The sequence below is a fragment of the Mya arenaria genome, chromosome 5 (assembly GCF_026914265.1).
Source record: "Mya arenaria isolate MELC-2E11 chromosome 5, ASM2691426v1".
In the NCBI taxonomy this organism is placed as follows: Eukaryota; Metazoa; Mollusca; class Bivalvia; order Myida; family Myidae; genus Mya; species Mya arenaria.
This window is the reverse complement of record NC_069126.1, coordinates 35,718,416-35,735,251: the sequence shown is the minus strand read 5'-3', so window position 1 is coordinate 35,735,251 and position 16,836 is coordinate 35,718,416. Positions and strand designations below refer to the sequence as shown.

General features: G+C 36.8%; 1 protein-coding gene across 1 annotated transcript in view; it reads right to left on the bottom strand.

The window, feature by feature from the left end:
* LOC128236213 (fibrocystin-L-like) overlaps positions 1–16,836 on the bottom strand; it is a 60,268-nt gene that overhangs the window by 32,491 nt on the left and 10,941 nt on the right. The window contains 21 exon segments of the mRNA XM_052951098.1: positions 1,353–1,515; positions 1,956–2,096; positions 2,397–3,857; positions 4,621–4,794; positions 5,185–5,370; positions 6,679–6,828; positions 7,483–7,580; positions 7,998–8,175; positions 8,409–8,538; positions 8,976–9,100; positions 9,831–10,097; positions 10,375–10,480; positions 11,449–11,564; positions 11,755–11,913; positions 12,486–12,642; positions 12,850–13,004; positions 13,500–13,672; positions 14,547–14,680; positions 15,279–15,506; positions 16,071–16,234; positions 16,418–16,561. Coding sequence (XP_052807058.1) covers positions 1,353–1,515; positions 1,956–2,096; positions 2,397–3,857; positions 4,621–4,794; positions 5,185–5,370; positions 6,679–6,828; positions 7,483–7,580; positions 7,998–8,175; positions 8,409–8,538; positions 8,976–9,100; positions 9,831–10,097; positions 10,375–10,480; positions 11,449–11,564; positions 11,755–11,913; positions 12,486–12,642; positions 12,850–13,004; positions 13,500–13,672; positions 14,547–14,680; positions 15,279–15,506; positions 16,071–16,234; positions 16,418–16,561 — 4,609 coding nt within the window.

Sequence of the window (16,836 nt, the reverse complement as noted above, 5' to 3'; positions counted from 1 at the left end):
TTTTTCTTTTGTTAAATCACATTGACTTTTTTATCATAAATGATACAATGATTTTGTATTTACAGTTTGAATATATAATAGTGCTGTTCACTTTTATACGTAGGATTTAGAATTACCAAAAAAATCATAATTGTTTGGATGTTACAATAGTATCACAATTATATTTATAACACTCTTATTTAAAATATTGGCTAACAAATAATTTATTTAAGAAATGTTTTATTTTTATTTCATCTGCATTAGAATTAAAAATTGACAAATATGACCAGTAAATGACGGGTCCCCTTTTCTTTAGTTACTGGCCCGAAAAGATGATTTACATCATCAGGTGTGGGCTGAGTGTGTGCGTGTTATGGACAAAAACAATGTGTACTTGTGGTGAGTTGTTGGGAAGAAATTTGACATTTCATCTGTTCTTGCTTACGTCTTTTAAGCGAGCAAAACAGTATTATGTGTTGTAAATATTATGATAGAAATAGTGCTGTTAACTGTATATACAAAGCATTCAGAATTAATATTTTGTTATCACTTAATGATTTAAATCAAATGTCTGAATTACAAAAAAATTGTCATAATTGTTCAGATGTTACAATAGTGACACAAGTATATTATATAACACACCTGTTTCAAAATATTGGCTTTCAAATAAACTTATTGTATTAATTTTAAGAAATGTAATATTCTTTCTTATCAACAATAAAATAAAATTGAAAGATATTGTATCCCCTTGTCATAATTGTTCAGATGCTATAATAGTAACACAATTATATTATATAACACTCCTGTTTCAAAATATTGGCCTACAAATAAACTTTATGTATTTATTTTAAGAAATGTAATATTCTTTTTTTATCAACAATAAAATAAAATTAACAAATATAGAAACCCCTTGTCTTATAAGCCTAGTACAATGGCTTTACATCATAAAGTCATCAGTAAATACTAAAAGATTTTGTCACAAGTTTTGAAATGAACTGGTAGAGGAAAAGATCTTATCAGTGATATAAAATCAATATAGTAAGGCCAATCTCAGTGGACCAGAAAAATCATTACTGGCTTATCAAACAAACTACAGACTACATTAGTTTATCAATAGTGCACAAATTGTTCACTAGTAGTTCACTCCTAGTGCACAAGGGTGTAAAGTTTGGTCTTAACAGTACTGTATGGCACTGCTCTATTTACTGAAAATCGCTTACTCCTTTGATTATATTCACTCTTTCAGCACAAACAATCCTATTCCATCCACTACCAATCACACTAGAACCCATTTGGTGCGTCATTTGGCATATCATGACATAAATACATTTTTGTAAATACAAACACTTACAATTCAATAAAAACAAACCTACCCAAATCCAGATCCTGAGATGGTGATAGTGGTGCCACCCCCCGTCCCACCCTTAGTTGGGGTCACGTCAGATATGGTTGGGGTTAGAGCAGCATTGTAGGTGTACGCATCCGCTAGGGTCTTTGTTAGACCATTAAGTGAAATGGCCACATCACAGGTCAGGGCTGTAAAGTATGTAAATATTTTGATGAACATTGATGCTATCATAAAACAAGAGTGCTGTGGAGTGGACGCAATTTTTTGTCAGTTTTTTCCCCAATAAAACAAGGGACATAACTTGCCACTTACTAAAGCCAGAGTTGTGGACTTGGTAAATGTTCAGTTTTTCTCTGGGATCACACATATCAAGTTTCAGTTGATTATCTTAAACAGGTTTTAAACCAATAGCAATTTACACAAAAGGACCGATGTAGACAACACCAAGGCAATTACAATAGCTAAACTTTTTTGTTGACAGACTTGAGAGAAGAATGTTTGATGAACTTCAAAATTCCAAACTAAAAAATCAAGTCAACACTTAATTCTTTATTTGGAATATGAAATGAATACATTTAGGATGACTAGGCAACTTTTTCAACAAATCTCTCTATCCTTTTCAACCTACCACTGTTTGCTGGAGTCCTGCATGTGTACGATAATGTATCAGAGGTCACATGAGTACACGGGAGACTGCACACTGTCACAATGGCATCCTCGGTAAAGCCGGTTCCAGACAAAACGAGGTGCTGACCTCCTGCAGTTCCACCTGTGGAAGGAAGATTGAAATAGGTTTTTTTTTATTGTCCAAAGTTATGATCAGGAATTCGAATCATGTATAAAAAAATCAAATCCAATCAAGAAAACTTATCTCATGAATCTAACAAATGTCCGGATCAAACTTCAAACTAGTTGTGAGGTAATACTTATCATGTTAACGTTCGCTTCTGGTACAATTTCCATTTGACCAATTGCCATAAATTATACATACTGTTTGTTCTAGATAATTGGGATCAAAATCATGTTGCAAAAGACTACTACAGTATTTGATATCTAGCTTTCATATTACCTGTTGTTGGTGAAATTGAGGATAAAGAGAGCTGATATTCAAAGCTGACATCAGAGTTGGAAACTCCCAGACCATCCACAAACACGACCACTGGCACAGTGCCTGTTGCATGGTTTCCCAGGGTACACTGGATCTGGCTGCCTGAGCTGGAGGTTACATCGCACTCTACATCATTAAGTGTTACACTCCCGTCTGCAAGGTTGGATCCTGAAATTGTAAGGGTGTCCCCTGGCAAACCACGAGGTGGCGAGACTGAAGAGACACTTGGAGTAGAGCCAGTCGCGTAGCTGAATGTTGCGGTAGGGTAACTCTCACTGTTGGAGGTCACTGCAACATCTGATGAACCAGCTGAGTTAGCAGGTGTTATACAGACTACTTCAGATAATGTAGTTGAAACAATTTCACATGCAGTTCCTTCAAAAGTTACAATTGTGTCACCATCTACAAAACCGTTGCCTGCTATTGTGACTGTGGTGTTACCATGGATACTGCCTGATGCAGGTGTTATACTGGAGATAACAGGTGTGCCAGTGACAGACAGACTTCCTGAGGCCTTCCCGTGGGCAGAGAGTCTCACAATCACATCATTGCTTCCGGCAGGTATGTTATCAACTGACACAGTCAAGGAGGTGTCGCTGACAGCAGTAACGGTCCCCAGAACTCCTCCAAATGTCACCTCTACTGCTGAGATGTCAGTTCCAAGCCCTGTTCCAGTAATGGTCAATGATGCAGTAGAAGATATAGCATCAGGAGAGATGTTGGTCACTGTTGGAGTCCATAAGTTTGCATAGGAGTATCTGCAGGTCTGGGTTGCAGTTTCACACTCAGCAGCAAGAGGAGCCCCATTCACCATAATCTCAACAGTTACATCGCGCTGAGCCTGGACAGAAGTTGGCGTCTCGCAGATGATCTCAGAGTAGGAGCTCTCAACAATCAAGCACTCAAAATCACCTACTTTTACTATTGGACTGTCACCAAATCCAAAACCTGTTATCGTTAACATGGCTCCACCAGCAGTAGAGCCAGAAACAGGGCTGATGGACTCGATGTTCGGTATCACAGCAAAGCCTTGGTCTTTGGCTGACATTATTGCGACTAATGCGTTACCACGGTTACTGATTCTTACCCCCAATGGATGGTAAATTCCCAACTCGGGCTCACCTGATTTAGCAAGCTTACATGTTAACTCGGTCGCAGTGGCAGAGATGACGTCACAGACAATACCTCCAAATGTAACCTCATTCCGACACAAAATGGTCGAGAATCCGTTGCCGGTAATGACGATCTCAGCGTTAGCTGTACCCTGGTTGACATTGATGCTAGTAACAGAGGCAGTGCTACATGGAAGGAGCTGGAAATTGAAATATCCAGCCTCACCCTCTGGGATGGAGGAGTCAGAGCAGCCAGAGCGTGCAGAAGTGGTGCCAACACAATCAGAGGAGTCAACTGGGTCAGACGAACCTGCAACATTAACAACTTTAATTTTACACAGATTTATTTCAGGTTGATTCAGACATGCACATACAGATAGAATTATGCTTCAGTCTGTCCTGCGTAAAGACATGTACTAATATCCATATTGAGAGGCTATGAGAAAGTTCCCCTGGTGGGGTTCAACCCACAACCACCTGGATGAGATGCGGACACCTATAACACAAGTTGAGTGGTCTCATCCTTTCATACTAGTGAGAAGTTCTTTAAGAAACCAGAACTTATGCCCATTATGAGTGGACATGAAAACACAACACTAACATTAATCTTTCTCTTTTAACATTAACATTGTCAGGTCAAGTTAAGCTCGCCATTACATGTTTTGTCCCCAAGTCAGTAGCCATGATTTGGAAGAAAACATTTATTGAAGACTAAAACAAGAGCATTGCATACCGAATGCCAATGCTAGTTTGTTGTCGTTTTTCCATTCAAACAAGGGACATAACTCAACATTAAAAAAGCAAGAGTTGTGTGCCTTTTTGTCTCTGGCAACATGAGTACTAAGTTTCATTTGAATTTCGTGAACACTTTTTGAGTTATGGCCATGGTTTTACATACAGCCATTAATGATGACAATAGAAACGAAGGCAATGATAAAAACTTGGCTTCTTTTCTTCAAAAAAAGCACACAAGCTAATAATGCATGTGAATAGCTCATTTTCTCAAAAAGAACTGATGAGTATCTAAACCTGTTACAACACACTACCCTACAGTGTAAAGTATAATATCCTACCTCCGACATTGTACACAGCCTCAATACCAGCTCGAAGGACAGAGACTTTAGCTGTACTTGCCGAAGCCTCCACAACCTCAATAGTTCCTGCGTAGTTCTTGATACCCCACTCATCTACGAAATCACTCCATACATAGAACACTCCAACCTCTGTGAACTGGTACTGATAGTTTCCTAAAATTGGTGAGTAATACATTTACTCAGAAATAAAATATTTTGCAGTGACAGAATATATTTTCAACAACCCTTCGTTCAAAAGAGAAACAACGGCTTATGGTTTAGCCATGTTACAAAAAGCAATGCAAATACATGATATATTATGTATGTGATAGCTTCCGGAAGACTGAAACAGGTATACAGAATTATTTATTTGCTCAGTGCTTACATATAGAAGAGTTTTGCAATTTAATCATTCTAAATATTACCTGTATGCTCTTTTTGTTAATCAAAATCTGTAAAAAAAGAATTTGCTTGCTCGCTCCGATATTACCCAACCGAAGAACAAAACATTAAATTGGTATTGCCTGAAGGTTTTTATCCAAAATCTCAACCTCAACAACTCACCATCCTTCTGTGGAGTTCCGCTTGTGAAGCCTCCCTCCATCCCCACAGTGGAGCTGGGACTATCAACCTGGATTATAGCGTGTGCTACATTGTTCACAAAGTCTGGCGTTTCCCACGACCAGAGGACAAAGTCTCCAACATTCACTGTTAGGTAGGGCTTGTCAAAGGCATAGAACACTCCATAGGCTGCAAATTTTAAGGAAATTATTTCTCAATAAATCACAAAGTATTACAACAAAATGCAAAATATGTTACACATACATGGAACAAAGACTCTTTTCAATATGAAATGCCCTTATGTGGTTTATTTTTGCTACTTTTGGCATATACATGCATTATGGTAACCAAATTTGAATCATTTAAAAACAATTAAAACCTGATCTATATTCTTAAGTTATCATTTAAAAAAAAACCTAATTCCTCTCATAATCTGTAATTAATGACAGATTAATGAGAAAACAACCAGCAAGACAGTGTCCTTTTGTTTTAAAATTTTGCCCATCACTAGCCACAAAATGAATTGACCCCACCATACATCACATGACTTCTATATGCCATAAGTGAAATGAGTTAGAAATCTCCCCAATTTCCTGTCACAAACAGAAATCAGTAAAGTTGGAGACAAACAGCGATATACAAGATCCGGGAACTATACCCTTGACTTTTTTAATGTGCATTGGACCTGTTTCAATAAGGTACCATAGGTTTTAATCTGAGGCTGCTTATGAGTGGTCAGGTACACCCGTAAATTTTCAGGCATAATCCATTCGATTAATGTCAACCGATAGTTCTCCAATTCTCCAAGTTTAATCCTGCATTACTGGCAAGTCTTTAAAGCTGCACTCTCAAAGATTGAACATTTTTATTTTTTGTCTTGGAACGAGCAAATTTTTGTGAAAATACATGGATACCAAGCAAATTTTTGCGAAAATACATGGATATCAGTTATATAAGACAGCTGACAAAAAGTGAGATCGCAGATTATTATATTTTGGTTAAAAAATTGATGTTTTATGCATTTTTCTAAAACAGTTAGTAACGTAAGCCATAAAACATTAATATTTTTTTAACGGAAATATGAAAATCTACGATCTGATTTTTTGTCAACAATCTTATATCATTGGTTTGCAGATATTTACACAAAAATTTGCTCTTTCCAAGACAAAAAATAAAAATTGTTGTAAAAATGGTACATGTATATCTGTGAGAGTGCAGCTTTGATGTCTTTCAGTAATTAAATCCCAGACCCTCCATGCCCTAAGAGACACTGAGCAGAGCAGTTTGGCAATTGTTCTACGTTTGTTGCCACCTTAAACAACACACTGATTTAAAATGACACTCCAATAAAATTCATATTTCCAAGATTAAACCCCAGACTTCCATGTCCTAATAGGCAGTGAGCAGAGCGGTTTGGCAATTGTTCTATGTTTGTAGCAACCTTAAATAACACATTCTTAAGCAAAATGCCACTCCATTAAAATTCATAAAACATACCTGGGTCTATGCCTTTATTTGTGACGTGGTGAATTTTCCCGCCCTTGGCCACCAAGCAGACAATCTCTGAATCCGAGACGGTCTCGATGTCACACGTGGAATCACCAACACTGACCTCCAAATTCGCACTGTTTTCACCAAAACCAGACCCTGCAGGCAAGAATAATAATAGCGTTGGTTATACATTGTTAGTAAGGTTTTGTAAAAACTAGTGATAACAAAGCATATTCTGGCTATTAAATTGCTTTGAATTTAAATAAAACCACTATCCGGCTTCTAAAAATCAGCATGTTGAAAAACACATACTATGTCACTGTCAACTGTTGCCTGGTTTTCGTAGATTGCATCACATGTTTATTACAACCTTGCAATTAGCAAGACTTTATTTTAAAACATTACTCAAACAGAAAAAATTGAGAATAGCCATGCTTGTCATTTAAAATTATGTGCATTTCATGTAAATATTTTGAAAGGTTTCAAAGAAAGAAAAACATATGGGGAAAATTAATTGCACGTTCAAGATAATTCATAATAAAATATGTACTCTCAAAACATCCAATCTCTGCTTTGGTCAGTTCATATGTTCGTGTTTATATTGATGAATATAGAAACATTATACTGGTTGCTTAAGGCCTCTTGAAGGCTTTATATTAACATTCTGCCTGATAGCAAAGAGGTTTGTTTTTTAAAAGTCCATTTTTCTTTGCTATTTTCAGGCTTTTAGTTAAAATAATTCTAAATTTTTCGAAAATATTTTATTTGTTACTTGAATTCTGTACCTTATGGGCCCTTAATGTCTCCTACCTGTAAGAGTGAGCCTTGTCCCCCCTTGTAGCGAGCTCTTCAGTGGGTACACATTGGTTACATGTAGGTCCACGGTAACCACAGGGATCTCTCCAGCACTGGCACAAACAGTGAGAATTTTTTTAATGAATTATGTTATGTTTAACACATTTATAACATGTATCTAAATGTATTTAAGTTTCTGATTCAGAATTTTTATTTGCATAGTGTCATGAATAGATAAAAAAATTGTTTCCTTTCCCACAGCAGTTTTTCAGTGCAAAATTTTCTTTGTATATTTGCACCGGCTGATTACATTCTCATTTGTCTAGAAAGTTAACAGAAGATATTGACTAACATTTGAAAAAAAATAATCATAAGAACCATTTGCAGCATTTACGCATGACCACATATTGAAAAATTTGGTTGCATTTTTCTTTACATACTTCATTCTAATAGTGTCAAATGTGGCAAGATTTGAAAATAACACACCCAATTAGTTGGACATAATAGATTTGAAACTTTTAAACACTCACCTGTTGACTGCCACCCCATCTGCAGTGTGGACTACAAGGTCAAGGTCACCTGCTTCCACGACCTCTACCGTGACCTCAATACTGGAGTCACTCCAAGAGGTCACAATGGCCTCAGTGTCACCGAGGTAGACAATACCCTCGCTGCCGAATGACGAACCTGTGATGGTCAAGCTGCCACCTGCAGAGAAACAGTGTTAGTGTTCATAAAATATACAATATTTCATTTGCTTAAGCATTTCTTTAAATGTAAGAACATAATTAAATTTCATTATGATCAATTGGAAAATAAGAATAAACAATTAACACCTGATAATTACAGGTGAAAATAGCTTCCTAAGAATACACTGATTACACAGATGAAAGACTGCCTAGTAATCACTTTACATGACAGTACACTTATTTATTCGTTACCCTCAGCAGTAAGAGTTGAAGTTGAGAGGTCGGTGATGGTAGGGGTGGCCGAGGGGTCGTAGGTGAATCCCGAGTAGCTTAGTGGAGATGTGCCCTGGGTGACCACAACATCGAAGGTGCCCGCAGTCGCCTGAGGGGAGATATGATTGATGCTTTATTAGGTACATTTTCCTTATAAGAAGAAATATGTTACTGTGTATTAGCGGAGAGTAATTAATATAGCTAATTTGACTTTCATACCATAAGTGTAAACATCGTTCTGACAATTTTTTTTTAAATAATTATGGTGTATATCAAAAATTTAGTCATCAATGATCTAAAGATAATTTTAAAAGGGCACGTTATAGGTTGATGCAAAAAATTATTTTGATTTAAATGAATTATTATATTCAACTCATTTAACTGAAATTATCAAAACAAAAAAGCATACATTGTGTACAGATGAAAAAAATATACTTATACTTTTTTAACCGTACATATGTTTTTTTGGGTTTAGATCATTTTCCATCAAACTAAATTGTGCCCTTTAACATCTACATAAACCTCCTCGTACAATGTGTAACATACCGAGCGTGGGACTGTGCATGTGACTGTATCAGTGGTCACAGAGAGAACCCCACAGTCGTTGGAGTTGATTGTAATAGTGGCGTCAGATTTGAAACCGTAACCGGTCACTGTCAGCACCACCCCACCTGAGAAAGACATACAAGAAGTCTTAAAATTTGCCTTAAAAACCATATTTCGAACTCATTTCACTTATGGCAAAAAGATACACTAAAAGTCATGTGGTATTTGCTTAGGACAAGCCATTATGTGGCCATGGCATTGAAAGGCAACATAACAGTCAAACAAGGGACATAACTTGAAAAAATATTGAAGCCAGAGTTTATTGCATTGTTAACCATGTGTGAATTAATTTTGTCAATATGATTAAATAAATATTTTGAATATCTGGAATGGTTTGTGAGGTATGCCTAAAGTTAAAGTTGTCTGGTTAGCACAGTGATTAATGCACTCGCTTCGCACCAAGGTGACCAGGGTTCGATTCCCAGCCTGGGGGCATGTGAGTTTGGTTGGTGGTCATCGAGCCGAACAAATTTTTCACCAGATACTCCGGTTTCTCCCACACTACAAGACCACATTCTCACGCAACAGTATAAGTTATCATAACTTTCTTCAAAATAGTTGTAAAATAAATAATGTTTAAACTAAGATTTAAGTTCTTTCCTGATGCCAACTCAATCACAGTTACTAAGTATTTGATGATACCTGTTCTTAAAAGTACAGTAAAATATTGTGACTTGTTAAGGTAAGATCCTCTTTTAAAAGGTATCATATAGAATGTTCATATCCCTCTTGTCAAAACATATACAAAGCATAACATTACTATAGACTGTTATTATTTTAGCTATGACAGCTCACCTCCCAGACTACTAGACGCAGGTGAAATTCCGGTCACGTCTGCCGTATACGTGAACTCTATGCTCCCGGAGGCATAACCTTTCCCTGCTATGTTTACCACGACAGGATATGTTCCAACAGGACCATTACCCACGCTGCATGTGATGCTTGTGCTGGTCGCTGCGGTAACACTGCAAGCCACGCCTCCTATTGTCACCGAGTTATCTGATTGGTTGGAGCTAAACCCTGTTCCAGAGATTGTGACAGACGTCCCTAGAGCCAGTGTCCCTGACATATAAAAACATTCATAGAGATACATACATGGTATATGAAAATCTTCTTTAAAATATACAGAAATCTTCTTTACAATATACAATATTAAGCACTTTAATCACAATATGCAATTAACTTAACCAGAAAACATTTTTTTACTCCTACCAGTTACATGGTCACATCATAGCTTATGTTAAACCGAAGTAGACACCAATTTGTCTGTCAGACCCGTTTCAGAGCATTTCAGCGCCTTAAAATCATTTATTTATGTTTTACGAAAGCATTTGCATACCAGTTGAAGGTGACACGGTAGTGACAGTTGGTACAAGAGCAGCGTCCCAGGAGAATGAACAGTCAGTGTCGCATGTAGTAGGCACGTCATTGATGTAAAGCCGCACCTGAGGTGGATATTTATATCATAAATATTTGAAACATTCATTTAATGTTAGGGCTATTCACCGGGGGGGGGGGGAGGAAGGCACTTTTAAATTATGCCACCCCCTACAGAAGCAAATTTATTCTAGTGCGGTCAAAATTAGTGAAACAAGACACGCCCCTATATACTATTTAAATAATTGCCTTCCGCCCTTGGGTTATATGTTTTACTGGGATAGATCTTAGATTGTTTAACTTTTTCTCAGATCTGTTATTTGGCTTATAATAAAATTGTTACAAGAGCTTTGATTAGCGAAAGCCAACGATCACCTCTCATAGTTTTTCCAGTCGAACAAGGGGCATAACATGACAAATATTTCAGACAGAGTTATTGGCCAAGCAGTAATTGAGTAATGGCCAAAGGAAACCAAGGTATGACATTATCTTTACTTTAATTCTTCAAAAATAGAGATGACCTTATAAAAAGATTAACCCATAATAGATCAATGGACGAATGATAAGCTACAAGTAGGACAACTGACTTAAAGATGCACTCTTATTCCCAAATAAAATTGAACCGATTAATACACGACGATTTATGTCGAAAACAATGGTTCTTATGAAGGATATAGAGTTTAATTTGAAAGAAAGGTGCAGAAAACATGGTGTTTCTATCTTGTAAGACTATAGTAGATCACAGTTAATCTTTTAGCACTCACCAATCATTTAATATTTCTGTGTTTTCAGCTATTAAACCGGTTATAATATTGTTATTAGTAATTAATAGTTTCCATAAATGCATTATATAGCAAGTAGTTAAAGGTTTATCACTAAAAAAATATGTTTGTTACACATGTGTATTAATTGATTTTGAATAAGAGTGTCACTTTAAAATTTAGTAGAAATAAAGTGATTCTTAAAAATTAAAAATAAATAAAATTATCTTATATATATTTTTAAAAACACAAATTAAATAAATAAACTATGTCACCTGTGGTGCATCATGTACAGTTGTGAGGAAGTCACCAGACAGGGGGTCATAATACAAGCCCCCATTGACATCTGTGCTCACGGCGCCAGCTGCATTGTTACCCTGCAGGCCTCTCGCTGACAACTGAAATGTATGTGTTATGCAATATAGTGTATGAAGAGTAGGATACAGAACAGTGTTACTATTCTTTGACATTAAATAACTTAAATTCTACTGCTAATTTTGAGTGTTTTGCAGCTTGTTGTGCTTAAGAACTTTCAAGAAATTGAGGCAGAAAGAACTACTTCAAAACTTGAATCAAACCACTCACTGTCATCTCAGGAAGGTCACCAGGCAGGGTAACAAATGTGACCTTGAGGTCAAATTTGGCACATGTCCCCTCCTTCTCTACAGAAAGGGCTCCTATACCTTCCAGGGATTCTAGCTCTTTATCGAAGTCAAATGACTCAAGCGAGACATTTAGTCCTGAAATATATAGAAACAAACGTGACCTTGTGGTCAAAGTTGGCTCCAAGTTTTCTCTTTAGAAAAGGGCTCCTATACCTTCCAGGGATTCTAGCTTTTTTATCAGTATGACTCAAGAGAGTAATTTAATCCTGAAATATAAAGTTGACCTTGAGGTCAAAGTATCTCATACAAAGGGCTCCTCTACCTTACAGGGATTCTAGCTTGTTATCAAAGTCAAATGACTCAAGAGAAACATTCAATCCTGAAATATAAAGAAACAAAGGTAACCATGTGGTCTAAGCTGGCACATGTCCCTTCCTTCTCTACCAAAAGGGCTTTCGAGGGATTCTAGCTCTTTATCAAAGTCAAAAGAATCAAGAAAGGCCTGATAATGGTTGAAATGATTTATATAGTACAGTCAAAATCATATGAATTATTACTCAAACTTCTTTATATTTTTATTTAAATCCAAAAAACTTATATCAAGAATAAAGTTTAAGAGATATTCAACCAATAAGTAGGAGATACTTTAAGGAATTCCATTTCTGTAATATGATAAGCTGTGTTGAGAGGTTTTGAGCTGGTGGTACCTGTTCTAGTTTTCCCGTTAAAGGTGATATCAATAAGGCCTGTAACTGGGGGCGATGCAGTGCCTGACCTTGACACCTTCATAACCCCTGACCCTCCACCGTTGTCAAGGGCATAGGTCACCCTGTTGCTAGGGTAGGAAATTCTTCCTGCTGTCACCTTTTGAAAAATGAAGTAAACATTTAAATATTTAAACATTTAGAATTTAAGCGCATGATAACCACAAATGGATAAAATTTATTTCAAGAAGTTTCAAAGTTCTGCTGTGGACAAAATGTGGTTAATGAAAAAGATGAAGAATGAAAAAAATCGTATGACAATATAATGATTATAAAGATAAAACCTTGAAAAATAATTCTCACTTACCTCTGCATGGGCAAGTTCAAACAGTGGAAACTTGTCTCCACACTCATACGGCTTCAATGTGATGTCATATTGTGTACCTGACACTACGGTCACTGTCACCTCGTCCATCAACGCTCCATTAGGACGGGCAGGCGCCAGACGGAGTCGATTCACCTCTGTCAATTAAAACGGTAGTTACATGCAAATGAGGTTAATTGAAATTTTTTTTTATAGAGGGTTATGTAGTTATACTCATTTCACATAGTTGGCATTACATAAGACTTAAAGCCTGAAATTTGTTGTGTTTTACACTTATACAATATTAAGTAAACCATAAAACTTAGCCTGATTTTTTTTAGTTGTATTTTACATCCACAATATTAGGTTAATCCAGTTGTTGAACTCAAATTGAGGAGTGCATAAAGTTATTATGGTATTGCTTATTCAATTGTTGTTGTTTTTCTGCGCAGAGATACAATTTTAATATCCCAATGACTACCTGCAGCTCTATTATAACAACATGCCAAGGGAACATTTGCTAAGAGAACAGCATGTTAACAGCCATCAATCTTTTTTTCCCTGCTAATCAAGGGAAACAACTTAACACATATTTTAGCCAGAGTGACTGGACTTGCCACAGAGAAACTAAAAAATTAAAAAAGCTCTTGTACCTGGATCATGAGTGGTTGCCTCTCGACCAATAAAGAGTGAGTCAATGTAGAGATTGGTTTGTGAGTTCTGACTATACACCCAGATTTCCGTCATTCGATGGGAGGTGTCCAGCGGGTACGCCTCATACACAGCTTTGTACACATTCACACATGTGTAGTACCAAGTCGTAGATCTAAAGATTGGAAGCAAAGTGAGAATTCACAACAATTTAATGAAACCACAGATTTGTGAAGTCAATAATGTTTAAAAAAAAATTGCACATAGAATACCAATGATGGACTTATTTGAGGCTGATAGATTGTTAGCCTATTTGGAGACACAGACCATACAGCCTCGAATCGTACATGGTATTATGAGCAATAAACTGTCTATGCAGATGCTGATGGCTAAGTTTTAGTCTAAGGAGTTAACACTTGGACAGCTTTTTCTGAATTTATTAGAACTTCCCACAATCATACAAACAGTTTCTTTTCAGTAGTCAGAAATAGCATTAGCACAAAAGACCTGCACTTGTTATATGCCTTTGTCTGGATTTTATATAGCAAGGCATTTAAAGAAAATATATGCCTTGCACAAGTTTTAGCATTCTGGCAATTCCATCCAAAATTCTATAATTGTTGGTCACGGATTATCCATCGTCGGCAACTTCCGTAACCACAGAACTTTTTTCAAACAGACTGCGACAAATGACTGACACAATCTCATTTTAATGAACATGCATGAGGCAGGAGAGACATCTCTTCTTTCAAAGAATTCGCATAATACACTCAAATATTGTTCAATATCTTTACAGTGTCAGTAGCCTCCGTGGCCACATGGTCTTGACTACTGCCAAATATTTTGGTACTGAGAAGGGGGACCCAGTTCAACTCCGGCAATCGCCTGAATATTATTCAACCGTAAAGCATGTGGTACTTTGCGGAACCAATGAAACTGTCTCACTATTCATGATTACAAGATTTTCCTAGCCAAATTGCCGCGGTACACAAAGAAGCATAGCGTAGTGTGTATCGGAGGTATCCAACGATGGGGATTATTATACTCACTGTGTCTCAGAATCCATCTCAAATGTGTGCGGTAGGTAGATATTTTTTGTCACAGTTTCTCCGTCGGAGGCCTGAATACGTGTAAACTTTACACCAATATAGGCCTGTGGAAGACCCTTGTAGGCAAAACACACCTGTAAAACAAACACATGGACTTATCTTTAAGTCGAAATGAATACTTTTTTGGATCCTACCAGCCAGATTAACACTAGAATGCCTTAACCCATCAGATAAATATTCATAACAAGAGTAATTTAGGGATTTATGTTCCAGGTGGTTCCAACAAAAAATGTTTACACCTCAACTTCCATGCCTTAAATGAACTGCCTTTCGGCAATTGCGGTTATCATCCCATGAACACAACATCTTCGGATGTTTCCGATCTCAATTCATCGCACTTTGACTCCACACACTTTGACCAGCCCAATTGCGTTCATTCCCGATTCAATCCTTAAATAAAACCTGGAAAACCCTTTCAATACATTTTAGTGTGAGGCTATTATCACTGTTTCACTGATCAGCCATCAATTTCAATGTACACCTTTATCTTAGCTGTTGCTATCAATTGTTTTCTATTCTAAGAACAGACAAGCAAACAATTGATCAGTAGCCCTAAACCAACTTGTTGAGTTTGTTTAGTGAAAGTATCACATGTGCATTTTATTTATAAATGAAATCTAACATTATTATTGGTAAACTTGTTGTTTGATTGACTTGTCCATTAACACTCACAGTGCCATATGACGACAGCGAAATTCCCAGCTCCCCTTCAATCTGTTTGTAAATGCGATACGGGTTCTGCAGCACGTATCTCCCACAGAATGGCTCCGTGTCCTTTACTCGTGTGCCAGAATACAAGTCTGAGTGTGACTCGAAATCCTGGAAGTACTTGCTGATCCCCGGCCCCGAAAACACTGGTGGGCACTTGGCCTCAAACAAGGATGACATCAATGTTGAGATCTGTAAAAGTTTTCATGTCAAAATCTACAGAAAAGAACCACAGCAACATTAAAATAATGACTTCGGCATTAACTTTCATAATTTCTGAGAGACAGGTAAAGTCAGAAAAAAACATCCAAGGTCATTAAAATTCATAGTCCCGGTTTAAAACTATATTATTGGCATTCTATTTTAATTATTTATGAGGGCTTCAAATTTGCTACAGTCTCAAGATAAATACTAGTCTGCCAACTTTGATAGCATTATATTCTTTTCACGAATATTCATTTTTTTAAATATTTATTTCTTCTTTCCAAAAATGAGACATTTCAATGGCGCAACAAATATGTGGGGACAAAAGCTAACATACGCATGTGCTTTGATGTTAATGTGCTTATTGGCACTTTCAAAACGTGTACTAAGTTTTATTTCAACATTTGAATGGTTTTGATGTTATAGCCAAGGCTCAAGGTTTTGAAATATGCAGACAAGGACACAAAAACAGACGAGCAAATAAAAAGGGATAAAATTTACTGAATCCTGTTTTGTAACTTATGGTCAAAGCAAATCAAAGTTATTACTGACCTTGTTTTGATCAACTGTTGCCACAGAGACGGGACTACTGACCACTCCATCCATCGCTATGGCGATGGTGTGAAGGTCAGGCCGACCTTGCACTTCCTCTGTGACTGTGTACGCCACATCTGAGCTGTTCAACACTTTCACAACCTCAATATTTGGGAAATCACCTGGAAGTCAAGCAGATATTAATTGTTTTGCTCTTTACACTGAAAAATAATGATTCATACCTAATGATAACAATATTATTATTTTTTTATCGGTGGAATGTATTGGTTGCCATGGTTGCTCGGATGCTTCAACAGCTATAACTCAGTAGAAATACATTTTATGAAACCTTTTGTGCTACGTACCTCTGTCAGAAACAAATGTGAGTGTGTATGTCGGTGTTTCAGTGGTCTCCCGTACAAGCGTAATTGATTCCTCACTAGACAACACTGGCAGGTCATTCAGGGCATCCGATATAGTCTTGTCATCCGCCTCCAAAGACAATGGAGCTAAAAATAGCATGTAGGTAGTGTTATGTTGTGTGTTAAAGGAACAAGAGCAAGGCAACAATTGTCCACAATCATCTGTTTATAACGGTTGATTAAGGTGAGCCATCCATCACAAGGATGCAAAGATATGTTAGTGCATTTTAGATATAAACATCGAGATTATTGCTATGTTTAATACTACCGTATACATATCCATGATATCTTTTTTTCATACATAACATTTTTTAACCATATTGTAGCTACTATTGTAAAATGATATATTAAAGGGAGGTACT